This window comes from Branchiostoma lanceolatum, chromosome 6 (genome assembly GCF_035083965.1).
Source record: "Branchiostoma lanceolatum isolate klBraLanc5 chromosome 6, klBraLanc5.hap2, whole genome shotgun sequence".
NCBI lineage: Eukaryota > Metazoa > Chordata > Leptocardii > Amphioxiformes > Branchiostomatidae > Branchiostoma > Branchiostoma lanceolatum.
The window spans coordinates 7,977,422-8,005,127 of record NC_089727.1 but is presented as its reverse complement, the minus strand read 5'-3'; the positions used below and the strand labels follow the sequence as shown (position 1 = coordinate 8,005,127).

At 40.0% G+C, this 27,706-nt stretch overlaps 3 protein-coding genes across 15 annotated transcripts in view; 1 reads left to right on the top strand and 2 right to left on the bottom strand.

Moving 5' to 3' along the window:
- Positions 1-2,526, bottom strand: part of LOC136436390 (UDP-N-acetylglucosamine transferase subunit ALG13-like) — a 76,808-nt gene extending 74,282 nt beyond the window's left edge. For 7 of the 13 annotated variants that reach the window (XM_066430334.1, XM_066430339.1, XM_066430335.1 and 4 more), the window contains exons 1-3: positions 2,198-2,525; positions 1,971-2,054; positions 1,721-1,771 (exon numbers count right to left, since the gene is read on the bottom strand). In XM_066430334.1, coding sequence (XP_066286431.1) covers positions 1,721-1,771; positions 1,971-2,054; positions 2,198-2,335 — 273 coding nt within the window. In that variant the 5' untranslated portion in view covers positions 2,336-2,525. Of the gene's footprint in view, positions 1-1,720; positions 1,772-1,970; positions 2,055-2,197 lie in introns of all 13 variants that reach the window. The other 6 variants (XM_066430345.1, XM_066430337.1, XM_066430338.1 and 3 more) reach the window with 3 other exon arrangements.
- Positions 2,527-3,820: 1,294 nt separating this feature from the next.
- LOC136436386 (transcription factor SPT20 homolog) overlaps positions 3,821-27,706 on the top strand; it is a 112,148-nt gene continuing 88,262 nt past the window's right edge. Inside the window, exons 1-8 of the mRNA XM_066430328.1 lie at positions 3,821-3,901; positions 4,866-4,907; positions 7,392-7,456; positions 8,387-8,453; positions 9,044-9,170; positions 10,903-10,967; positions 11,432-11,470; positions 11,913-12,023. Of these exons, the coding sequence (XP_066286425.1) occupies positions 4,866-4,907; positions 7,392-7,456; positions 8,387-8,453; positions 9,044-9,170; positions 10,903-10,967; positions 11,432-11,470; positions 11,913-12,023 (516 nt within the window). The 5' untranslated portion in view covers positions 3,821-3,901. The remainder of the gene's footprint in view (positions 3,902-4,865; positions 4,908-7,391; positions 7,457-8,386; positions 8,454-9,043; positions 9,171-10,902; positions 10,968-11,431; positions 11,471-11,912; positions 12,024-27,706) is intronic.
- LOC136436385 (leucine-rich repeat and immunoglobulin-like domain-containing nogo receptor-interacting protein 1) overlaps positions 14,428-27,706 on the bottom strand; it is a 29,967-nt gene continuing 16,688 nt past the window's right edge. Inside the window, exon 2 of the mRNA XM_066430327.1 lies at positions 14,428-20,018. Within this exon, the coding sequence (XP_066286424.1) occupies positions 16,915-18,774 (1,860 nt within the window). The 5' untranslated portion in view covers positions 18,775-20,018 and the 3' untranslated portion in view covers positions 14,428-16,914. The remainder of the gene's footprint in view (positions 20,019-27,706) is intronic.

The following is a 27,706-nucleotide window of genomic DNA, read 5'->3' as shown; positions in this document are numbered from 1 at the left end:
GTCGCACGACATTTCGAGGATTTCCCGTTTATTGCCGTCGTACGATTGTTTTGATCGTCTTTAGACGGCCAAAAAATACCGTCGCCGGCGACGTCGCCCACGACGATGATCGCACGACTCTAAAATGTCGTAGGTGTAAAGAGGCCCTAACAGTGATTTCCATAACAATGCCTCACACCTGCCAGGGATAAAAATAACCACAGAACTTATGAATAACACTGAATATAAAGATGACCCGTTAGCACATCTCAGCATATGTTGCCACCCAATTAGGAAACATAGAGCACTACAATATGTACATACCCTAAAGCTATTGTAGTAGTATCCAGTAGGGGGTACTAACCCTATTCACAGCACAATACAATTCATCTGGCACATAATCAGAAAATACATTGTATTCTAAATTGTAAATATGACAGTGCCATGGAACATGTTTTGAATCACATATTTTGAAGATGTCATAAAAATGGATGCCATTATTCCACGCGCCTGCAAAGCTGGTGTGTTACCCCGAAGGGTGGTTATACCAGCTATACAGATATAACAGATCACCCTTTAGACAATGGCTAATTTTCCACATGTTCTCTCTAGATCCAGACTATCAATATTATAATATTATAAATTTGCAGACTCCATCCCCTTGCCCTAATAAATATTGTGTGATAGGCTGCAAATAAGGTTGTGTGATAGTTTCAACATCAACAAATAGATAACATTTTATATGCGCCAGGTACTTCACGGGTGGCAGAAGAATTTCATGAAGTTTGTCATTTCTTTTTTGTGAGACAAATATTGACTCGATAGTCTACCAAAAAGTACCATTGAAATGCTTGTAACGTATCAGTATACCAATTTTGAGAGTTTGTGAAAATACTGCATAAAAATGATTGCATAAAAATGATTTAAAAAGACAATACAATGTTAAATGTATCAAGTGACACAGAATAGGGCAAAGATACTGTACTAAAATGATTAGTAACATAATTGTCATGTACATTGTTTTCTGGTTAATTCAAAATCAGTGCCTCAAATTGTAATTTGATTACAAACAACATATGTTGAATTACCTTAATTACATGTATATGACAATATTCAAATCAGGTGCAACACCTGAAGCACCTACACAAATCCCTCCCATTCATGCATTTTCAAAACAATAGAGCACAGGTGTAACCATTGTCTCCTTCACTGCATACCGTAAATTCATCTATTTTAGCAGTGTTGAAAAATTCTATAGCATTAGCAGAGCAAGTAAATACATAGGAAACACATATTCGTGGTGTCCTGAATTCTTAGTAGAGAGGTGACCATGAAAAACGCGAAAAATGCAACAACCGCAAACATTTTATGATCAGATTTACAGTAACTAAAACCACTCAGTCAACAACATCACAACTTCAAAAGTATTTATATCTGGGAAACTTTGAATACTATTTTCTATTATATATATAAAACAAAACCAAATATCCACATATATACATAATACAGTTTAAGTAGTTCATTGTTATATCAAAAATTCATAAACTCAGTTGGAGGAAGTTGAAATATCAGTAATTTCTTTTTAATATAATATGGGATGCGTGCTACCCTAACCTCTGTATATGATATGGCCTAGTCATGCTGGAATGTCAGTTTCGAGTACAGGGTTCACCCATGACGCAGCAAGCAAGCGAAACCGACACTCAACCCTCAACAACACAAAACTCAGCTGAGAACTGACCTTAGGGTTCCCTAGTGCCCACAGGTGATGGTCAAACGGTCCGGGAACAAACTGTAATGTCCAGCACAAAACATATTAAAGAACAGTGCAAACTCAAAGAAGGGTCACGCCTCCTTCTTGCAAAATTTACAAGCAAACCCTCGAAGTCGAAACCTACGTACATTCCACAAACAAACAAACGGCATTTTGTAAACAAACAATGTCTTGACACACGAGGAGAACGTTTTGGAAGATAATTTTAAACACTTACCGCTTCAAATATGTCCCTGTTTCTGTCCATGTAGCGTATACATGCCTCCCGAACTTCAAGATGGCGCGCTTGGCAATGGAACACCTAAAAACAAAGCCAAACTCGTGACACTTTCCGAGGTGAAAAACAACATAACCACATTGTTTACGCCTCTCAAACTGCTATGGCTAATTACCCTTAATCTATAGATAAAATAAATATCAGTGAAGGCTTGGGTAAATGCTTACTTGCTCGGCGACAGCACGGAAAAGACAGGAACCGTCCTTCGCGATGGGTTTCCGTACCAAGCCGAGGGAGGAGAGATGCTCGTCCATGGCTTGAAGGGACTCGGCCTTCGGCGACTTCCTGCCCCGAACCACAGACATGGCTTCAACCAAAAACAAAGTAAGAACTTTCACTAATCTAAAACGAATTCAAATGACGGTGAAAGACGTTCACATACTGTGTAGGGACGTAAGAGTTTGAGGTCTGAGATAAATAACTTTACACCACTGGCGCCGCGCGCGACGCCATTTTCTCTCCACTCCACATGTGCGTGTGTTGACCAGTGACGTCACTAAACCATTTCTCATCAATTTCAAACACTTTGTGGTATTAGATTTCATTCTCTGACAATAAAAAACAATAAAAGAACTCAATTATTGGGTAAAACCATGTGCCGAAATTTCCGTATTCATTTTAGTGTGTTAAAATATGTTAATTGAATTAACATTTCAAGCTTTCACTGCATTGCATCATGATTGGTGGTTACGTAATCGTTTTACATTCCCAGACAGGTAAGCTATCACAGGTGACAGGTAAATTACTATTTTCAGATTAATTAGGTGTGAAAATGAATGTCTCCAACTTGTCTGTGTCTTCACATGGTAATCTTGTCCATGGGGCGGCTATTGAAGTACCAGCTAAAATCGACAGAGGGTTTGCGAGCATGCAAAGTGAAAGTTACTTTTTGCTGTCAAACGTTGACATTTACAAAGGAGACGGGGAAAGAAAAGAAAGGGAGGGGCGGGTGGAAATCCAAATTCTTCAGCAACAAATGAGTTAACAGAACAGAAAATCCAAAGAAGCACCAAGGAAGTAGCCTGGAGTCCAGCCTTATTTAGTTATTAGCTTTCCGTTCGCTACCCAAGCTCCGCTGAGCACAGAACTACTGGGCATGATCATCCATTTTGAGAACGTTTGCATAATTTTTTCATCAATCTTATTCTTGTAACATTACGCTGATTAAGCATGTTAACGTTAGAGTTACTAGAGTCCCAAATTATTTCGATATACAATGTAACAGTATACAGAATAATTCCGTTACCTTACCATTGCAAGAAGACATGTAACGTTAACGTTTGCGTATTGAAGAAATTACAATGCAATATTCTTTCACTGTAAAAAAAATCAAGACTTAGAAAATAGAGGTTGCATTTGTATAATATTTGATTCATCTAATATGTTTAATATAATCTTATTGAAAGCTTCACAATTTGCTGTTTGCTTCACCTGTCAATCATCCAATCTAATAACCATACACCATAGGCATGGAGATTACTATGCCATAGGCATCGTGTTTATAAATGAAAAGGGCCATAAATGAAACAAAGTTTGAAATGTTCCGCGCTTTTCCCACAGTGCATTACGCCGCCCTAGGCTAGTCAAGACCCCATAGCCCAACTAAATTCAATACATAATGATACATGTTGGTATAAAATACTACCGATTCTAAAATTATTTTTAGACTACATAATTCCTAAAAGTAACTTCATATTGTTTCATACAGTAATAAAAACTTTTTTAATGAAAACCTTTCTATCTATGTTATCGTTCTGACAAAAAGGATACAGTATCTAGTATTGTTATTGGGTCTTGTTTCAAGATGGCTGCCCACAGATGCTAAGAAAGGTGTTTTTGTCAATTTTACTTCAAAAATCGTCAAGAAAAAGGTATGATTCGGTTCTATCATGTCAACAGTAACGAATATTAAGGTGGTTTTATGTTTGAATCGATATTTGACGGTTTTTGCTTGTCAGATTGTCATCTAATCTGTTTTTCCGGCTCAATAGCCCACCCGATCAACACAGATCAGACGATATTTGTTTGATCACATTTTGTTGTTGTTTTTTACTTGATCAAATTATGTCTATTTATGGTAGTTATAGAATCTTCGACACTCTTAATAAAAGGTAACGGTTATATGTTTTGATTTGACTGTATTTTTTATGAGCTTTGAACTTGAAACCTAAATAGGTCATCGAAGTTGTTTGTAACATAATTTACAAAACTAACGTTACACATGGAAATTATTTTGGAAATAATAGATTTTTCTTTTCTTTACCTTAAAAATTACGATGTTGACTATGATCTTGGTACAAGTAAGATCTTTATTATTCAAGCCACTATGTATATATTTGCATCTATGGACATGGCATAAAGTATTAAGTTTATTTCTATAAACTGACTGCTTTGACTATTTTGGATTGCTTTACTTTAGTTTGAATTGAGTGCTGTCAGACTCATACCTTGATACTTCATCCATCTGCAACTGTCTATTTGTGAACGTTAGCCATCCATATACAATTAATAAAGAGTACTAGTGTATCCCAGATTTGTTGATTAGCAAATAAATATTATGCTGTACTTCTTAGATCTGACTTGTTGTTCTACCAGTGTTCAAATCAAAAGGAGAAGTTTTTCTTTGATTTTACACTGTCCAAAATACTTATTGTCTTCACATGTACTATATATTTTCAAGATAGGCAACAAGTTTGTTCAGTAATTAGTTTATAGCTCAATATGGTTTATAGTTGTGTCATGAAGATGACATACATGTAATGATCACTCATCAGTGTGGTTTTCCCCTGTTCATTATCTTCATAAGTTATTTTTTTATTTATTTCTGTGTTACAGATGCAAATGAAGGCCATAGAGTACTTTATAGATAGGGCAGAGGTGAGTTGCCTACAGTTCTTTTTCTGAATATGAAGTAAAGTGAAGGTAACCTGGGTGCCAGACCACCGCGCTCCTGGCGCTAATCCTTCGGCCGGGGAAGCAACTTGCGCCGCCGCCACAGTTAGCACACGGCCCCCTAATTACCTCTCGCGATAGCAATTGAGTTCGGCTGCCAAGAGCGCCCGGGTGCCAACTCTATCCCTACTAGGCCTTCCCCACCCAAAAGGGGTTATCGCATCGCATCGTGCGAAAGGTCTGGTATCCAGGCTAGGTACATGTATTATGTCCATTTTATATTGTGTCAGTGTAAATTTGTACCTGTGACAGTGTACTCTCACCTCTCAAATAAACGTACCGGTACGTTTATTTTTTTCGCCTATAGTTCCACCCGGTACGTTCTTATTCTAGACGGTACGTTTATTATTTTTTGAAAAATTGAGACTTTGCAAACCAGGAATCCCTCTAAAATCGTAAGTTAAGGTTTTTCTGCCCATATTTCCCCGGTATTTTTGCTCGTAATTCGCTATTTTTCGGCCTACCGGCGTTGATTTTCTCGCCGCTTTGACGGCCTTGTGAAAAGTATCCTGGCGGCACTCGTAACATATCGGTCGATATCGCTATGACCCGGTCCGCTATGACGCTACAAAGTAAACCGGAAAATAAGACGCGACATTGACATTTTAAAATACAATTTTCATACAAATAACTTTGATAGTCTCTGTTTACATCGTAAACCAAAGCACGCTGATCAAAAACGTGTGCAGTAGAGTGCACGCCTGCACGGGGAATAATAATTTCCTGACCACTATATCCGTAGTATCGGCAGCGCGGCGGAAGAATTATTTGTTCGCAGAAGACATGTAACACGTTAAAACAACAATCATAACTTAACTTCCCTTGTGATATGGGTTTTGAGGCCACAAAATCTGTAAAACGGCAGAAATATGTCCGATTTGATTCGGTAAACAACAGCGCGAGATCGCGAAACATGGCCGCCACTCTCAGGCATGGCGACAGTAAAACTAGCAGCCTATTGCGTAGTGCGGATACCGATCTTTAAAATGATACCGTAAACGCATGGGAATTATATATTTTGGGCAACGATAGACACACAGCGCCATACTTACTTTCAGAGGGTTCATTTTTTAAAATAATCGTAAGATTTTCCCAATTTTGGCGGTTCATCGCGGGTTTCTAGTGTCAACACGTAATGGGTAACTTCTTAGTATGTGCGGTCTGTGACGTTGAGCTACTTTTACAGTCGATCTCTGTTCAATATTGTGGGATTTACCGCGGGAACTCGAAATCCGAGCGTCTCACTTTGTTTTCGACGCTATGGAGCAAAACTTTATAGACATGTTTCTTTTGTGGAAGGACTGTGTTCATATTTGTGTTTTTTTGTGGTTGATGTCTTTAGAAAATATGATCAGGTACATTTAACTTAAGTACTCTGCTGATTTTTGTTATATGTCACTGATTGTCAGTCATAATAAAATGATATAACAATTTTCTTTGATCACTTGCTTCAAGTTCCAAGTAGAAAAAGCATGTATCATGACTTGTACATTTTCACTTGTTGAATTTGAAAGCACCGTGACCCCCGGTTAGGGGTCATAGCGGGGAACCTATGCCCAATTTTTCAATATTACTATTATATTTTACGAAGAGGCGAGGAAGATCATCATGATTTGAACAAGCTATGGACAGTTGTTCTGTTCAATATCTATGTACTTAATAGGTATGGCATAATTGACTAGATATAAGTTACCTACCTGCTTATTATCTTATTTCCCTCTGACACTGTGACAGTTGTACATGTATGGACACAGTTTACCTAGCCTCGACTGTCGATTTTTGAAATTTTCCGGGGGGTACTTTTATTCCAGGGGGTACTTATATTACATTTTGAAAATTTGTCCGGGGGGTACTTCTATTCCAGGGGGTACTTCTATTTGAGAGGTGAGAGTACCCGTGTGTGTACCTGTTATGTGAAATTACTAGCTACTTATTATATATCACAGGTAAACTCCATATATTCAACTGACAACATATGCACCTGGTCTTCTATCGGTAGATGTAATAACTGCCTGGCAACCTAAAATCATACCTCTTGTTTTTCTCTTGTTAATTTTTTTGCATTGTTTTGTATTTTATTGTGTTGTAGTTTTATTGTATATTTGTTGAGGAGCCGGCCCTGTAGAGAAACCAGGTTTCTGTTGCCGGCTCCTCACAGATTTGTTTTTAATCTGGAAAGCCGAATAAATAAATGTGTATGTATGTGTGTGTGTGTGTGTGTGTGTGTGTGTGTGTGTGTGTGTGTGTGTGTGTGTGTGTGTGTGTGTGTGTGTGAAAAGCACAAGTACAGACACACACACACACACAGGTACATGTGTACAAACACACATGATGCTACATGTATAACAACATAGCAATTATATCACAGAAAAAAAGTTTTTCAAAATGGCTGTTTATTTTCCTTTTCAGTATGTTCTTCAGGCAGCCAGACAGAGACCTCCAAAAAGAAGACATCCTTCAGGTCCTTCTAAATGGTAAGATGCAATAGATACCACTCATATTCAAATCTCACTCATGATCATCCTCTTTCACTGTAAGCTGGCCTGTGTTGTTGGATGAGTCCCTACCTGGGAGAAGGTTGATTATAACATTTATATTATAATCTACCAGTATATTAGCCTGAGTATCATCCTCCGTAGTAACCGCTAGCTCAATTGTTTCGCTGGCTTGATTTTTTCCCTTGCTAACCACTTAGCAAGCAATTACTATGGAGGATGATACCCAGGCTACCAGTATAAACTTGTTGGAATCTTAACTGTATTTGATTAACGTGAGACAATGAAATGTAATCATCATAAGCTCAGCTTTTCCTTCGTTAACTGACTTATGCATGGTTTCTTTGTTTTGCAATGGTCTTTAACCTTCTCCCTGCTGCCCATTACCCCATATGGTCCAATACAAATTTGGTTCCAAAATTAAGATAGCTGCATTAGCGGGCTGAAGGTTAATGTATCATTGGAGCAAATTAAATATCAATTCACCATCAATCTGAATTACCATCAATTCACCATCAAAGTGAATTAATTTCTTTTCAGCCCCCTGACCCATTTATAAAGATGTTACAAATAATGGTAAAAAATGACAAGAAATGGTTGAAAATGGTAAATAGATGGCTATTTAGAAACTATTGTAAATATCATATTCCACATCATGAATATTTTTTAAGTTTTAGAAAACTGGGGAAATACTTCTAAAGTTGAAATCACATTCAAAATATTTCAAAATTACCAAATATCTCACACAAATAATTACAATAGATTGAAAATATTTCTAAATCATGACAATAACAACCCTCACGATGACTTGGAATAGACTCTACATCCCATGTACAATGTTTGTTTCAAAAGTATTTTTTTTAGTCCTAGCATTTGCTTTAACCAGTGTACTCATTACATGTTTTACAGGAAATCGTTGAACCACAAGTTGAACGACCTCTTTGTAGATGAAAGTGAAAAGGAACCAGATAATAAGGTAAGTAGAAAATTGAAAAGGGTAAAACCTGAAAGTAGAACCTTAACAAAAAGTCTGCTGTGTTTTCAGAATCTTTGTACAAGTTCTACTGTGAATAGTGCTTATAATGTGAGGAACGATTTGTTTCAAACCAATGTATCAAGATTATTTAGCATATTGTGCATGTCCCCCTGGCGCAAGCAGTAACACAACCCTGCTGCTTGGCAATCTGGATCAAATTCTGTGGGTCAGAACTCGATCCTAGGTCGGCCTCAACTGTTGTTAGACACTGCATTCGTCATTTTGGATGGTGACGTAAAGCCGGCGGCCCAGTGTATGTATGAGGGATCTTCAGGCATATGCTTCAAGCGTCAAACCTCCGCATGTAAAAGAAACCCAACACACTTCTTGAAAAGAGTAGGGGTGACCCGGTGTGCTTGGCCAAATACATGAGCCATAGCAAACTTTAAGGTGCATTGCACTAGCTAGCGAAAAAGTGTCAAGCTTCATTCTCAATCTTCTGTTGCCCGTCTTACCTTTAAATTTCATTTTGTAAAAGAGAGCCTCGCTTGCTTCTTTTGACTTGGTTTCTTTCTTTTTCCTTGTTTCAGAAGTTAAGAAGCAGTGTCCATCTCTTAGACAAGCTGGTGACCAAGGAGAAGTTGACCTGTCTGGTGGTGAACTTGTACCCAGGCAACAAAGGCTACTCCCTGATGTTGAAAGGCAAGAATGGTATAGGTGGGGTTGTACAACAGTTACCACTTGCTAACCTGCAGTTCTGCAGGAGTCAGCTTGGTGTCGCTGCTGAGACACCCAGCCATACCACTGTGTTCTAACTTCCTTGGTCGTACAAATTTCTCCTTAACATGAGTTGTTGTACATATATGGCTTATTCTGTTTTATCTTCTACTGAATGTATAGTACTTGATAATGGAAAGAAAGAAACTAAAAGTATGATGAATGGATGTGCAAATGTATATATAATTGTGTGCTATCGACTGAATGCTTCTAGTACATGTACAAATGTAGTTCTGCAAGAATTCGGATATGCAATGTAACAGTTACTCAAGAAAACTGAATTATTTGTACAAATCTGTCCAGGTGCTTGGGTAACTGTTATATTATGTACTGTAAGTCTACTTAGATCCGCGGGGCCTAAAATCCGCGGTTTCGGGCAAATGGAAAATCCGCGGTGGTTCTAAATTCGCGCTGGGCGATGAGTAGAAAAAACAACAACTGAATACTGCCATCAGAAAATGCTTGTTCAATTTTCAAAAATAAAAAATGTTACGAAGGTCGCTACAAAACTGCTTCAAAATCGTCACAAAATGCGGTCTACGCCGAAACTGTGACGGGGAATTCCCGCCTTCTGATCACGTGAAATCTTGCAGTCAACCAATCAGAGCACAGTTTTTATGACGCGAACCAATCAGCGCTTTGAACAAGCGGTAAACATGAGTAAACAAAGATGGCGGCCCAGCCCGGCCCTGCCGCTACCCTAGCGCGCCGTATTTTGAAGTAAAATCACGGCGTAAAATACGAGTCATCTACGCTACGTAAGCAGAATTTTCACGGGGAAAAAAATAAAGGAATAGATTCTCCACCGAATACGACCACAAATGACGGCAAATGGCGGCAAATCACAGCGTAGGGACTCAAATGCTCGGGTGAAAATCCTGTTTTTCTTTACGTATTTTTGCTCGCTTTCTTGAAAAACAGGTTTTTAATGAGATCAACGTATGTCAGAGGCACCTATATCGATTGTTTGCAAGCATAACAATAGCAAGAAACAAAAGAGTGTGATTGTACAACGGCAGACGGCGTCCCCAAGCCCGTAACAACAATGCAAAGCCCAAATTGTGGCGTGTATCTCGATAATTATTTTCTGATTTCTCGGTAAATTACTACTGCATGTGTGTAGCGGTCGGGAGTAGCGACGCCGCTCGGCCAAACTTCTGCGAATCATATGTAATATCACTTGTTTACACGTATGCACTGTGTAAAAGTTTGTCATGTTTTACACAATCGCGTGCATTGTTTATGTGTCGCTTTTCCCTGAAGTCGAGCTCACTCGTAAATGTGGGGAGGGGGGCAAAAGTACGATAAACATATCCGCGGGGAAATTGATTCGCGGCGCAGAGGTTGCCGCGGATTCCGCGGATCTAATTATACCGCGGATCTAAGTAGACTTACAGTATCTTATTAGTACTACCTGGATGTCTAACCTTCATCAACGTATCAAATTAAATCTTTATGCAGTTTGAAAGTTTGAGATAGATCAGTAACTGTTTTTCCAATCACAAATATTAAAACATACAGATTGTGAATGAATATTAAGACTTTACAGGTACATATAACTCTGCTTATAGAGTTGTTTGACTTTTTTTATTGTAATGATCAATGATATGAAGTTAGTGTATGACTGGTAAGGTTTTGGATATTTCTGATGATTGTCTGACTCCCATTTCAGACTCAGAAACGATAAAGCTGCCGTATGAAGAGTCTGACTTGCTGGACTATCTGGACACAGAAGAGGTAACTTACTTGTTATACGGGAGTCCTTTTTTATTTATTAATTTATTTGTTTATGCTAAGATGGTGTATAATGTAGCATACATAAATAGATAGATAAATGAATAAATAAATGAAGATAAGTGGGGTTTTTTCTACCTATTTGAAGTAGCTGTTTGGCACCCCATTCCCTATTGGTTACAGAGTTAGGCAGCTGGGAGAAGGTTAACATAGCTTTTTTGAAAATGATTTTTATATGACTGTCATGACACGCCTTTTGGTAATTTACATTTTCTGAAATAAAGATGTCACCAAAAATTCCAGAAAATTTTAATTTCAATAGTACATGTAGGTACATGTAGTTTTGCTTCAAGCTTAATGAGCTTTATGATTGATAGTTTTGTCATATGTCTATAGAATTTACAATCCCATGTTCATTAATGTTATTCCACATAAAAAAGATTCTTCTTGCATCTCTCCTTTCTCAGCTACCTCCTATCCTTGTGGACTTGTTGGAGAGATCCCAGGTAAGAGAAATGCACCTGTCCCTTAGATAGGGTATTGCGTTAGAAAGATGACTACTTGAGGAGTTAGTCCTTGTTCTGCATTGTCCAAGATAGCGATAGATTAGTTAGGCAGTTTTAGCATGAATTTCTCCAACATGCATACTGTATATTAAGCATGTTGTACTGACCTGGATATTGAAGATGTTACTGTGCATCTATTGGTCATGCTTTTCCTCGTTGTTGTATTTGATACTGTAACAGTATATATAGTTTTCAAAAGTACATTTTTTATCAAACTGTTTGTCTCCTTTTTTTGTAATTTTTGTGTAATATGTACTTTTTGTATGTTAACCATAGTTATGTTCTGTGATTGTGTATGCTGCATGTCTTTCAAAAATGCCTTTTTATATTCTGTATTCTTTATATTCAATTTCTTAACCTGTTTCTACATGTATACCCCCAGGCAAATGTCTTCTATAACGGCTGTGTAATAGCTGAAGTACGAGACTTCAGAAGAACGGCAAACAGTAAAACCTACGAGAGCCACCATGTCCTTCTCAGACCAACTGCACAGGTAGGGAACCTCTCAGTTTCCATCCAGAAAACTGTAAAATCACAATTGTAGCTACAGCTCTTCCATTGGTCAGGCCCCTAGAAGATGGACAACACTTCTGAAAGTTAGAGAACTGGGAACAACTTAATCCTGTTATGCATACGTGTTGACATGGACCAATCATTGTCAGACTGAGAACTTTCTGTTATCATGACCTGTGGGAGGCTGTGATGACTGGTTTCCATAGTGACAGAAATTCCTGAGCTCCTATTGGGCTGATTTTTAAAGCGATTGAGAATCTGGAGTTCGAAGCCTCCTATTGGTAGATCCTGCAATAGGAATGGTTCTCTTGAGTTAGAGGTGTATGGCCACAAGCTCTTGGGGTGGAGGACCAATCAGCCCCTGGTAGCGTGAGATTGTATAACACAGGCTACTCTAAATTCTTTGGTGGTTTTGGAAATGCATATTTGCGGTGTCTTGAATTCGCTGTAGAGACGTCACCACGAAAACAATGAAAAGGAAAGTACCGTTAAAGTTTCAAGATTTATAGTAGCATGGTGATATTGATGTTTTCCAGGCCTGTAGTACTAGTAGTAACAAGAAGGGCACCATAGACCTTGCTCTAAGGTGACCGAGGTCTTGCTTCCACAATGTCCTTTAATGGTAAGCTTCAGGATTTCCCACTGGGAAAATTGTCAATCTCGTGGTCACATCTGTTATTAGACACCGTATGCAACATGGAATCTTGTACCGTATAGATCAACGCACATCATTCAGTGATGCACTACTGGCACCATACCTATATGAGCCTAGATCGAATTTTCCATTATAGTTACAACAACCATGCCCCCGGGGGCATTTTTTGATAACAGTCCTAACCTTGGATTTGTATTGCATTTACGTAGAAATGATCAAAATGTCCTTGAATAGCGATCTTTTCTACGTTCGACCATAAACCACGGCCTAGTTTGTCCTTGAGTGGAGTCGTAAAAATAATGGCTTTCGCTACGCTGAATATGTATGGGTTAAAGCTGCCGGCGTATTATAGATCACGGGCTACTTAGAAGAGACGGATATGACGCAAATCTTTTACTCTAAATGATCGTCTCACTGACAGCCAGTTCATCATTGCAGCAAACAGCGTCACAAGTGCGACGTATTTTTGCATGTATGCTGCAATTTCCTGCCACTCTTGTTTTTAGAAACAAGCTTGATTTGAGCAGACATCTCTTGGCTACTACATGTACTTCTACTGTAAATCAAGAAATATAATTATGCAGTTGTCTTTTGTTTGCACATTTTTTGTAGAAAGCGGTGCGAATAGCGCAAACATATGCTTGCGTGTTGTATTGCGTTACTGAGATATTTTTCGACAGTTATTGCAATCTTGAAACACCACAAACACTGAAACAGTCTCCTTTTTTCAACTTCTACCACAAAATAAGACAGTATTACAGTATCTTAAAAGTGTTTCAATATCGATTTTCTCACTACGACTGAGCTTTCATTTTTCTTGACTTATTACGAAGCTGTCGCTTAGCAGAAATGTGAAATCTCTGATAATATTACATAACTGTCAAGATTAGACCGTACAGATGGCCTGAAGGTATGAAGCGATTGCTGTTAACTCGATGAGGTTCCTCATTATGGTGTACATGTAGTTGCTGATGCCTTCCCTGGGGTCTCCTGATATATAAATACTTCATTATTGATGATTGCCACCAGGTATTACATTTGTAACTCTGCACCTCCTGAACTAGTTTTAGAGAAATGGTGTCCTCATACAACCTCAACCAAACATTATTTTGTAGGCTGTTTTTGGGTAACTTCATAATCATAAGCTCATGTTTTACTGCTAAAAACAGATTCTTGTAATTTCCAGTTTCCAAAAAGCCATGCTGTACCTTCAGTATATGGACCAATCTCAAGCCTTCATTCCAATTGATCATACAGCCATAACATCATTATGCATGGGTTGATGAAAAAGAAGTTAGAATAGCTGTGCATTTATATTATTGGCCAATAATGCGCACTTATGGAAATGATGGAATTTCAGCTTTTTGATAATGTCGGTGTCAGTTTGAATTGGTTTGGTGATGATAATGTTGATGTTATACTCGCTTCGCTCACTCGGTGGTTCATTTGGTGGTTATAGGTCACTGACCAGGCGTTATGTCACCATAAACACCTTTGGGCAGGCCATTAACTTTTAAGCATATTTACTAGTATATGGGCCCCCTTTTTGCCCACCTTTCATATCAAAGACAGAAAAAGGCAGTTCAGTTTGAAGACAAAAGAAGAATTCAGTCCATCCCTCAGCAACACTATGTGCGTCCTAGAAATTACCGCTCCTAGATGAATTCGTCATTCCGTTTAATAGCAGCGTAGCGGCATTTCCCCAAAGGCAGTAACGAGACTGGAAATATTCTGGAACACGTATTCATCCTTTATTATTCAGTCCATTTATTTGATTAAATAACATTTTGACAATTAGGAAACAGTTGCGCTGGAGGTCACAGGTCACCCGACAACGAGGTCAAATCTGCGGATTTGTACGAAACACCATCATTTATTGATTTTTTAATCCAACAACTTCTAATCAATGTCTGCCGTCAAATGAACTGCATGAAAAACTGTTATCAAAGATGACATTTTGCCTGATCTACGCATTAAGATGGGGGTACATGCGGAGAATACTGAATAAGATTACGTATGATTTCTCAAAACATTTTTCAGCCTGTACGATGATCTCACATTCATAAGAATGTCATAACAGTAGGAAGAGTATTACAAAGATTTGTAATTGTAGAGTGAAAATACAGTGTAGTGATCATATGTCATTGTAATGATGAATAAACTAAAAGTCAACCTCCTCCACAAATCATTTAATGGTACAGTCTGTATAATCTTTGCTACCAACTCTTTTGCAGTCAGAACATTATGATTTTAATTGGCTAATATAATCTTTCACAAATATTGAATCTCAGTAAAGAAAGTTTTTATAAACTAAATCGCAACATTGTTGTTAGTGAGTACCATCATGGAATGAATGTTTGACAAAATTTCTGTTTTGTATCATGATTACTACAACAGGCAGTACAGTTAACTACATTCATTCAAATCACCATTATGATACTGTCTTCAGCATGATTTTACAATTTGCACAAGATCACAAGATTTCTTGTTGCTGTATATAGTCACCACAGTTGTAAACGATTATCAAGGTTCGTCAACAAAACACGGAATCCTTATTACAAAATGCCTCATTCCAGATGGGCAAGTTTCTTTCTAAAACACAGTTTGCAGTTAAATGGACAAAAGAGTAGAGCATGTTACAGTTTACTTGGTACAAGACAAGATAGCACGGTGTCATCACTTAAGTTGTGCAATTTCTTTACACAGATCATCAATCGTGATTCTGCCTTAAGTGCAAGTCTTCATATGCACATTACTACATTGTAGATACATTGTAATTGATTCAGGAAAGCTGATTCGCTGACCTAACAAAATCTTGCCCAGTCAACCGGGGCCCCCTAGAAGGAGAGGGAGGGTCCCAAAAAGTCCCCAATAGCGAGAGATTGTTTAACACAGGCTACCTGATTCGCAGTCCTCCAATGTTTTGACAGTCGGAGCTTCCCCAGTAACTCTCCAGGATTGATTGATTGATGGATGGTGGATGGGTATTGATCTGTCTGAAGGCCGTAAATTGACGTTGACCTGGCTTCGCCCTCGCCCGAGGCTTTTACATTTGCAACTGTCACTTGTACTGCGTGTTTGGCAGGCCGTAATGCATTCGCAGGCATGTTGCGGGGTCAGTGTCACTTCATTGAATCAAACGTTCAGGACGCTGACTGACGATTCGTTCTGGTTATCTGGAAGAGTTTTCCGTCCCGAATCCAGACCGCATGCAGTTTGAAGGCGTAAACACTTTCTCTCACAGAGTTAAACACATAAGACTGTCTCCTAAGAATCTTGTATATCTCATATAACAGTCTTCTCATACTATAGCCAACACAGTTAATGTATGTCCAAAAACCTTCCCATTGAGTATTTCTGTCAGATATATGGGAGCACTTACAGCACAGATATAACGCAAAAGTCACATGTAAGACACCATAAGTCATGTCACCACTGGCCGAGAACTTTGCCCAGCACTGACCCTATTTTTATCCGTCTGCAGATGTCAACTGTGACCTGATCTTGTAAATAGAACATACTGTTACGGTAGCATATCAATTTACTTACTGTGACAGACCATCTTTCTTCACACGTCAGCTTAATGCACAGTATATTGTAGTTTCAAGCTGTGAGTCCAAAAAATGCATTCATCTAGTAAACTCTTATCAGTAAACACAGTATGAGTGTCCAATTTTTGGTCGTTCTGAACAATCTAAATGTACAGTGAGCTATAGAAGGCTCTGACTTGCTGCAATGTAGTACTAAGGCTTTCCATGCCACCGTACTTGCCAGAATTTGTATGCTTTACGGCAACATTTTCTACCAGTTTTGTTGGCTTCCTATTACATTGTATGTCACTGACTTATCTTTACACAATACAGTGTTACCAACAGGTATGACTTACTATAGCTAGCTAATTAACAGATACAAATGACATAACAATGTTAGACATTGGCTTCCTTAAAAAGCCATAAAGTACAATATTGTCTTGCAACAAGACAGCTTCATGCACTTTTCTTACAGTGGTATGTACATTTCAGTCAGTGTCTGCACATTTCAGCTAGCCAATTCAAATTGGCCCTTTTCCAAACTCTTGAATAGCATGCATACTGTATTGCCTCCCTTTCATGTCACGATTTTGCCATGGCCTCTCAACAGATGTATAATTCCATACATACAGGAACTTTTCCCATCTGACAATGACATGTCAGTTGTGATAGTCCACTTTCCTGTGTCATGCTATTGTTTCGATGAAACTGAGAGCCACGTTCTCGTTCGTCTGATCCCTGCTTGGCAGCATTCTCATCTCCTCGGACGTGGATCCCCGCAGCGCCAACCCCCTGTCTATGGGCGCTTTCCTGACAATCCACACAAGCACAAACACCAGGCCAATCAGCACGGCGGCCGCGATGATCACCCCGGCAACGAGAGCGGGATTGGCCTTCTTCCTTTTCTGCTGAGTCCGTGACATCATGACTCTTGTGTGGTCCTCCACGCGAGGCTGCATGTCCGCCACTTGCGGGAGAACGGACGGCTTGAACGGATACTCCCCGACAGTCAACGTGATCTTGACTTTGTCGCTTCCGCCCTTGTTGTTCGCGAGGCACATGTACTCGCCTTCGTCCGCGTCCGTCACGTTCTGGATGTACAAGACGATTTCGTTGGACACCTTTAGTTTGCCATCGTACTTGGAGTCCGGGTCCAAGTGGAGACCGTCCGGGGTGACCCATGAGATCCGTGGCTGCGGGAAGCCCGTTGCTTTACATTCCAGCATGACATCCTCTCCCTCCTTCGCCCACACGTCTTTCGAGTACCCGGTTATATAGGGCAGCTCGCAGATGAAGTTGGACGCGTTCAAGTTCTTCAGCTCCAATCCGTGTAGCTTCAGCGGGCGAGAACAGGTTGCTGCGATCTCCTTTGTGGTGAACTTGCCCTCCCAAACCTTCAGCCACTTCAAGTCACAGTCGCACTGTAGAGGGTTCTCGCCCAAACGAACTGTCCGTAACGAGTGTAGCGTTTGGAAGGCCTGTTGGGGCAGGTACGACAGCTGGTTGAATGACAGATCCAAGTATTCCAACCGTCGTAGCTTGCGGAAGAGGGTGGGGGGTATGCTCTTGAAGTAGTTGCTGGACATGTCCAGTTTGATCAGGCTTGTCAAGTCTTTGAATATGTCGCTGTCAAGGACATCCAGTAGCATATCGTTGAGGTAGAGCTCCTCCAGTTGGCTCATATTGTAGAACTGATTGGGTCGGAGGTTAGCGATCGGGTTGTCGTAGAGTAGCAGTTGTTTCAGCCCCCACTGCCTGCGTATCCCTTCAAAGGGAAGGCTCTGCAAGTTGCATCTGTAAAGAGACAGGTAGGTGAGATCCAAGCCGTCGAACGCCTCTGGTGACAGGAACTCCAGACGGGGCCAGTCCCCTATGTGCAGAGCCTTCAGGTGTGGAAGACTCTTGAAGGCGTAAGCAGGAAGGCTGGTGACGGGGAGATTAAGAATCTGTAACGTCTCAAGCTTTGGGACGGTCTGGAAGCTCTGGGTCGGTACCGCTGTGAGGTTATTACCATCTAAGGTCAAGTGGTGAAGGTTGTCGAGCCCCCTGAAGGCGTTGAGTGACACAAAGATAATCTGGTTATCCCAGAGGTGCAAGACCTCCAAATTCTGCAGGCTTGAAAATACGTCATCGGGGATTGTGAGGATTCTGTTCCTACTGAGGTCCAGTAAGGATAGGTTAGTGAGTCCATGAAACATTCCGTTCTCAAGGGTGGACAGGTGGTTGGTGAAAAGTCTTAGAGTGCTGAGATGCTCGAGTTCCACGAAGGCGCCGGTTTCGATGTTGGAAATGTTGTTGTTATACAGGTACAGGGTTTGGAGCCTTGTGTAGTTAGCGAACTCGCTTTGATTCACCTGTTGGAAACTGTTCTCCTCGAGGTGGAGCATGGTCGTGTCGGCTGGGATTCCATCCGGAATGGAGAGGAATTTCCTGTGAGAGCAGTCCACGGCTTTCCATACGGGATCACACGTACAGCTTGACGGGCAGGCATCGGCGACTGTCACGTACGCGGCGAGGAAAATTGTTACACACAGGTGGAACGCCATGTTGTCAGTCAGTGCTTCAGAGAGCCACTTCAGGAGACGTATGCCCACACTGTTCAGACAAAAAATGCGACGCGTCTCCGACTGTCTTCCTGGAGGCTATCAGTCCTTCATCACCACACATAAGACGAATGCGCTGTCAAGAACATTCTGTGATTCAATATGAAAAGGTCCATTTAGTACGGTGACAGATTTACGCAACGTTCAGACATAGCCGTGGCTGCACAGACTGCAACACGTTGCAAGAAATTCATGCATATAAAAACGTCTTGGGAAGAAAATTGTAGCTGCGCAAATTGCCCTATCCCTGTCTCAGTGGGTGCCTCCTAAATCTGCCACCTGCCGGGGTGGAGGCTTTGCCTGACTCCTGACCGTCTGACGTCAAGACGCTCCCTCTGAATACAGCTCCGCATGCATCCAAAAGCCCCTCGCAGAGCAGAGTTATAAATCTACCGGCAGTTCCAAGTCGCTGAGCCATCCATTCCTCCCGCCTGATGTGGTTACAGGGAGATCGTATTCACAGATAAAGAGACACAGCGCACGGCAGATTTATAGTCCCCCGCACAAATTTCCTGCAGCCGTGGAAGAAATCAGAAATATGCCGTCTTCAGCAATTTCCAGTTTTGCTTCCCGTGCTGAAATCACAAAACATCCTGAACACTTCCCATAACGGCTTCAAGAGGTGCTTCGGCTATACAGATGTCTTCCTCAGTCAATGGTAACTGCTTTCCTGTAGCAAATGAAATTCCTGATCTGTTGAATCTGTCTGCATATACAAGTCTGGTCCAGTGAATGGAAACTCCTCTGGTTTACATCAAAGGCATGCACCCTTTGCTTGTGGCTTTTCCAATTAGTCAGTTAGTTGAAGAGTCACCCTTTCTTGCTTCAGACCCGGGTACATTGGTCGTATGTCAGAGATTCGGCATTCTCCCCATATACAAGTCCGGTCCAGTCAAAAGAAACTGTTCCTTTTCTTGTTTACCAAAGACAAGCACCTTGCTTGTGCCTTCTTCTCCAATCAGGTTGTCAGCCGTAGGAGCACGGCACCATTTCTTGCTTCAGGCCCGGGTACATTGGTCGTATCTCAATACAAACTGTTCCTTCTCTTGTTTACATAAAGGCTAGCTGCCTTGCCTGTGCCTTCTTCTCCAATCAGGTCGTCAGGCGTAGGAGGACGTCACCCTGCTTGCTTCGTCGGTCGTATCTCGGAGATTCGGAATTCTCCCCTTCACTGCCTTTGCCTCATCCTGCAACACAGCGATAAGGAAGGAATCAGTGAAAATGTCAGGTAGTCAAATGTTGCGCCCAAGGCGTGGGATATTTCCAGGCCACTACACACACATAACCGTACATCACGGCCGCCAATAAAGATGTCGACTGGAGGGGGGCTGGGCACAAAAGTCACGTCGGGAAGTTCCCGCGCTCACAGGTCATGACTAATTGATGCGTCTTGAATCTTATGTGTGCCCTACTTGTTATGATGCTGTTTTTGGCAATAAAGACGTCATTTTCTGAAAAATAATGCTTCAACTTCATCTTGACCTGATAATTCATAGAGCTGGAATTATTCTAAACACTCTGCTAGAATAGTCCATTTTTAGTGATATCCAATAGTATACACAATATCAGCCATAAGTACCCTTCCTTCCTGCATGCTACAATCATTATGTTGTTTTTACAATGAATGATATATATTACTGTAATCTTCTGAACTTGAATTCCTATTACAAGGAGGTGGAAATATTCTAAAGTTTTATAACTAGAAAAGTCATTCAATATATCCTGCTTTGCACAAAGCTCCTATGCTGGCATAAAGATGTCATTTTCAGAAGAAATGCATACACATCTTGAACTGATACATATATTTCAAAGATATTTTCCAAACACTCTGCTAGAAAAGTGCATTAATCAGATGTTCAATATCAACCATGAGTTTATCTTGTTTCCCTGTTACTGATATTTTTATGTCACCCGGACAGTAACTGTTGTATAAATAAAAACCTCAATGTCGGCGTCTAAAAATAATAATTTCATCTCAAACGGGTATAATTTCAAGAGGGTAGAAATTTGATATTCTTAACCATAACAAAATAATTGTTATGCATCTAGTTATATATATATATGTTCAATATCATCGGCCATAAGTTTAACTTTTCTCTCTGTTCCACTGTCTGTATCGTTTTTATGTCACCCAGATGTATAAAAGGAAAATCTCAATGTCTGTGTCTGAAAAAAATAATTTCATCTCCAACTGATATAATTTCAAGAGGGTAGAAATATTCTTAACCATAACACTATAATTGTTATGCATTTCGTGGTATTCAGTATCCTCAGCCATAATTTTAACCCGTTTCTCTGTTCCACTGTCTGTATCGTTTTTATGTCACCCAGATGTGTAAATGAAAATCTCATTAGTACGTGAAGTGTTGTGATAGCTTAGCTGTAACAGCACCCCCACACCGCCTCATCACTCAAAAAGGGCCGTTAGATCGATACTGACTGATTGCATTATGGCCCCACCTGGCACCTGGGAAGCATGCTCTCAGAACAATTGCCTAATGAATGGTTCCTGGTGGTCAAATTCTCAACGTTTATTACGTGCACAACCCAAAAGTAGTACAGTTACAGAGTTCTCAAAAATATCAATGACTTCAAAGCTTGAAAAGGAAATTCTGCCACTGTATTCAATCTTTTTAAGAAATGATAACAACAAAGTTTAGCTAATAAATGAAACATTAATTCTGTGCACAACCCAAAGGTAAGTGCAGGTACAGAATTCTTGACAATGCGGGACTCAAAAAGGTCATTTTCGGGGATAGGTGGACTGGGGCAGCAATAACCTTAAGATTAAGGTGCACAGAAAAGAAAAAATTGGGTACCCAACATGATGTACTAGCTACTTGCAAGAATCATGCTTTTCCTCAATTTAGTATGACAATTACATGTACATTGATTTCTTGTTCAGATATCAAATATCAGTTTTGGTGTTGACCGTACCAATTTTTTTTTTTTTTTTTTTTATTCTGAAAAAGTACATTGTATACATTGTTCAGGTGCTGGGCTCCATTTTTTGTGTTACGTAAACCAAAATTTGTCTGCTTCTTTTAAAAGTTTGTTAATCTAGATAAACTGTAAGTTCAAACATTGTTACCTGTTATCACCCACTCCCCTATACGATCATGTAGCAGTTAATTGAAGTTTACAGTGCCCATGCCCAACATATAAACTTAAGCTACCGCCCCCATAGAAACACTAAGTCTTGTTGCAAATTAAAGGGAGCAACAAAGCGTGCACACAGAACAGATCCCACTGACGTCAAGAGTCTCCCAATCAAACGCATCTCTCATTATTTCTGACCCCTTACTCCCTCAGAATGCCATCTGTTATCTGAAATGTTTCTTCGCCCATCTCACAGTAAGTTGCCATTTTCCATTCTCGTTATCTCGTCCATTTATCTAAAGGCAGCTGATAGATCATTAAGCTGGGAACAACTCGGTTGACACCGGGGGATGGCCGTTACAGATTTTAGGATTATCAATTTTCATACAACATCTGCCATCCAATTTATGGCATCCATGTGGAGAAAAGTGATTGGCAATTTTTAGATACTCCCCCTTGAATTGACCACTTGTCTGGTCAGTCTATAATAAATGAATAGAAAGAAGGCATGTGAAATTCGGACTTATGTCTAGTAACTGTTGCTCTTTGGGGGGGGGGTCCATGTAATGCTTTCATCTACTGTAACAGTTGTTGACTAATTTGTTGCATTTCTGCTTTACAGTCTAAGTGACCCATAGATATTTTATTTCTATTTTCTGACAGTGTGAACTCCAATAGTGCCATGCATAAGCACAAACATAAGCACAAACATACTGTGCTATGACACGTCTTACATGTAATTCAAATAAAGGGGGCATCAATGCACTGAAATGTGAAGGCTAAAATGTATACTACAGGTTGAATCAATTGCAGCTAAATCTCAATTTCTCTGAATCCACATATTCACAGTCACTATCCGGTATGTCATCTGTTGTGCCCCTGTCTCGTGAGAGTATTAGATGTGCTTGCACATATAGCTGCGACTTGGATTCACATCAAAATTCATGAGAAAGAACACTACTCTACGCTAAGGCTTGGATTTCAAACAAGCTGAACTTCTTAACCACTTGGATGGTACAATGACTGAATCTCTGATATTCAGGGTTACTACAAAACTAGCATCACACACAAAAAAGGGATCTTGAATCAGTTTAGCCCATTGAAGAGCTACTCTTCGGGGTCTTCCACTGGTCATGACAGAGAAGGCAGACCCTATGTAAAGTATTTTCAGGTTCATTGTACCATTGGAAATTCCCCTGGCCTAGCTCTTCTCAACAAGCAAAATGAACAGTGGACCACAGCTAAAGGACTGCAGACTGGTCTTATTTCTAGATGTGACATTGCATGTTGGCTGAGTGACACAGCCAGAATTCGAACTCACAACTTCTTGGTCCAGAGGCAGGGTCGCTAAACCGCTGGACTACGCACGCTACTTCCCAAAAATCCCCACGTCCACCTGTTCTCCCAAGCTTGGCGTGGGGTCAGCCTAATTTTCCACACTTTTACAGACAATTTTCCAGCTGGCCTGTTTCTCTTCCACACTGTGTCTCCATTGTCATTATGAGGTATAGAGGCATGCAAGGAGAAAGCCGTGTCATCTATATTCTAACCGCTTGGGAAAAGGTGGGCGATCGGCTTTTTAGCATTTAAGATGGATAAGTTACACATACTTTTCTAAAGCAAAATAAATGTATACAAGACAATGATATGCAGTCCAAGCTACCCAAGGAGACCACTCAGGGGACTGATAAAATCTTTTTTACTAAGCACTCGGACCACCAAATAGAGGCTTGGCCAGGTGGTCATGGATATGTAGACATGGATACTTGTACAGGTGTGACTGTACAATGTTAGAAGTGTACATCAAACTTAAATACATGGGACAAGACCATACAATAACCATCATGCATGATACATTAGTTAAAGTTAAAATCCTTACCCCACACCTTTCGGTGTATAGGGCAGTGCCCATCTCCATTTCTATAGTCCTCAGGCCACACATTTGTGCACGCACTGCAGCAAGGACCTTGTGCACTTGTAGCGCCAAATAACTGATACTAGCATATCAACATTGCAGACAATTGAGCTGAGTTTGCAAAAAATGAAGTCTACCTTTAACCTAGATATGCCCCTTTTACCTCAAAATAGGATTAAGAGGAAGCGCATAGACCCATCCCCCTATTTCCACTGATACAAGATCTGTACATAATGCAATATTAAGCACATTTGCTGCACCACTAATAACAGAAAAGTCGTAAAATCGGATTACGCAGAGTGGTCTCCTCCACGGTAGGGTTTCCCGGCAGGGCGCGGGAATCAATCCCAATCAACCAATCAACGTCCTCCGTTATCAAATAACGAGAAGAAATTCGCCAGACTTGCAAACATGCCGCAGAGAAGTTATGGCCCTTATTGTGTTATGATTACCAAATATGCCTTGTTTGCAGGGTAATATGTTCAAATTTGGGCAAATTCTGATTAAAATGTGTTCAATTTGATCCAAAATGAAAACTGCAATAATCCAAAAGGCCACAAAAGAATTAGCAACATTACACCTAAATTTGAAAAGTATACATAATTATATGCAATGCCAGTCATATCTATGATTATTATCAAATATGGCAAAAGTTGAATTGTAAATTAGTATTATCCAGATGTCAGATCATCTGGGCCAAAAGTGAATTATTAAATATTCAGTTGTTATTTGCTGTATACATATAGAGCTGATTTTGATTGTATACTGTGACTACGATGGACGAACATCATCACTGTGATGAGAATTACAAAATGTAATTCTAATGGATAGGAAAGTAATGTAATCCAGTACTCTACTTGCTATTGTGCTTTTACCTCAAATTGACATTGAAGATGATGAATCTACACTGTAGTATCCATTTACAATTAGCTGTCATGTACATGGATACAGATGGCAAAGTGCTGTAATGCAATATCATACATGGAAGTATATTCTGATTCAATCATTTCAGGATTCTGTAAGCTTGTATTGCACATTTTGTTATGGCAACTAGTAGAAGTATCTAGATTTAATTCCCACTGTAATGTTGTAATACCGTAACAGTACTTTAAAGATATAACAAATGTCATACTCCTAATACCATTCAGCGTTCGAAATACCCGTCTGCAATCTGCAAATTGCATAAAGATTTTCGAGATTGCAGAAGAAAAATTAAACAATCTGCAATTTTGCAGAAGAAAAAAAATCTGACTCGGGAATCAATGGCTCTCAATTCAGGAGATTATATAGACTTATTAGTACTAAGCAAACTAGCGGCGCTGTAAATAAACTGAAGCCCTGACAGCGCCGCGCAAGATGGCGGCATTTCGGTGCGTTCCGACTGCCTGATGCTACTTGAGGTCAGTTTTTTCGGGGGGTTTCGACACTTTCCGTGATAACTTCGGGGACGAATCATGTGAGAAACTGTCAAATTCGTGCATTTCCGTCAACCCTCGCAAATCTCCGCGGTCACGATCTCGGGGTCGGCAAAAGTCGGGAAAACAATTCCCGGATGTTACTAGAGTGAGTATGTCGCAAGCATGCGATTTCTTCAGAGCCGAAACTCGGGGCATGGGCGCGATGACAGAAGGAACGAAACGGTGGCCACTACATTACCCAGTGGTTCTTGAAGCCCAGATGGCAGCGATGAAGTTGAGAACTACCCGGATAGATATTGAGCACCGCCTTGTGTGGAAAAGGCGGAACATTTTCTCCTGTGCCGACACATGGGGAGGGGGGCACCCACGTGAAAAACTAACATCTCCGGGCCGTCTCTGGAGTCTCCCCGAATGTCCGAAGTCGGAGTCCGATGTTTGAAACCGATATCAATGTTTCAGATTTATACAAAAAACTACACAGAGGCCAAGGTTTGCGCAAAGGCATTTTATTTTGAATTTTACATTTTTTTCTCGGTTTTTGTCATGTTTTCTGTGGGCCGTGGCTGTGTGATCTTATTTATTAATCATAATACGCATCAGAACACGTATTTTTAGCAAGGATATAATTCCCTAGTCCTCCTTATCAGGCAGGCTGTTGAATTTGTTTTTGATTTTGATACACATACTGAAATGATCAAACAAACATTTGATTTGATTGATATTGAATAAATATACTTTTGCTGTTGCAATTTTCGCTACTAATTTGAATATTTTTTACACACATGCATGTTATTCCTCTTAAAAACTTTGCTAGTGATAATCAAAGATAGAGTGAGAGACTTAAGAATTACAGCAATGTTGCAAAGCTCTAGATATAATGTAAGTAAGTAGGCATTATTAAGTTGAGAAGGTTGTAGTATGGAGGCATGTGTATTTGCAGAAAATATTTTCAAATTGCAGAAAAAAATTTTGACATTCTGCAATATTGCAGAACACTGAAAAAAAGTATTTTTACCGCTGCCATTTAAAGATAGCTTTGAAATGTGAAAAAGTGACAGCCATGTAGCTTCTCTCTCATTGGTTAAACTGCTAATTTGATCAGATAACCTGCCGTAGGTTCAGCCTTTTTTGTAATAGTGCCCATTTTTATATTCATAATGGCTAGAGACAGAATATTTTATAAAGCCATCAGACAATGTATAGTGTCATTAAATGATGGCTTAAGTCTATCCTTTACCCCCACAAATAAAGATGTAATTTTTACAGACCTTGCTTTCAGCTTAATGTATTCAATGGGATTTCCATAAAGCATAATCCCTCTATGATGGGCACTTGATCCAAGATGATATTGGGTACCATCCATGGCTATTATAGAAGAATGCCAATAACATAGAACCCACCTCTTATATTCTTGAATAGTTACATCTCCTCAGTGTATTCAAAGCTCTAGTAGCCCCACTATATAGAAAGGGAGGCTTATGAAGTATTGCTTAGATTGTATTGTGACCTTTCAAATTCGTGGGGTCTCTTCCCAATGGTAAGAAAGTTAACAAATTGAAGTTGACTGCTTATAAGAGTTTGGTAGCATTGTGGGCTACATAATTTGCCTCAAAGTCTAAGTTCTTTGACAGTGAAAAATGTTTTTTTTTGTAAAGAATTAATGGAAACATTTTTCAAAAGATTGCATCAGTTCTATCATTGTTATTTACCTTTAACCCTGTAAACAATAGATTGATTTTATGAGACTCAGTGTGCTGCTACCTACATGCAATGTACATGTAATACTACTTTGAATGAACTCTATTGATCGACAATCGTACATGGTGCAACATTTATGGCAATAACATATGATACTGCATTGAATATGATATAGCATCAACGTAGGCTACCTTCATACATGTGTGTACTTGACATTGTATCCTTGTAGATGTTCGCAAAAAAAAATAGCCCGTTTGCCAAGTCAATTTGGCAGTGGCAATAAACTTCTCTGTGATCATGACAGAATGCGAACGCAGAAGCAAGCGTGTCTTCCCGGATGGAAAGTGCATTAAAAGAAGATTGAGAGCCCATTTGTGTTAGCCCTCAGAAGTGCTCATACAAGTAACGGTCTGACGTCAGCGGGAAAAGATGCTCTCAAAACACTTTCCGCCCTGAAGCTGCCCTTCTTCCCCAAATCTATCGACTTGTCAGGAAAAGAAAGCCATGAATGTAAGCAGAACACGAGACATTAAAGAAGACGAACATGCCTGCCGTGAGCGAGATAGCGCCAACTCCTTTCAATCGTGTGCATGGGTCCCATGACGCCGCCGGAGAAAATGGCAAAGACCGAATACAAATCCGGCAATAAAGTCTGTCTACAAATGTATATCATCAAATTGGGTTTCAGTGCAGGCAAATGTTTGTGTTGATAAGAAGGCTGCTGTGAAAGTTATTACCATGATAA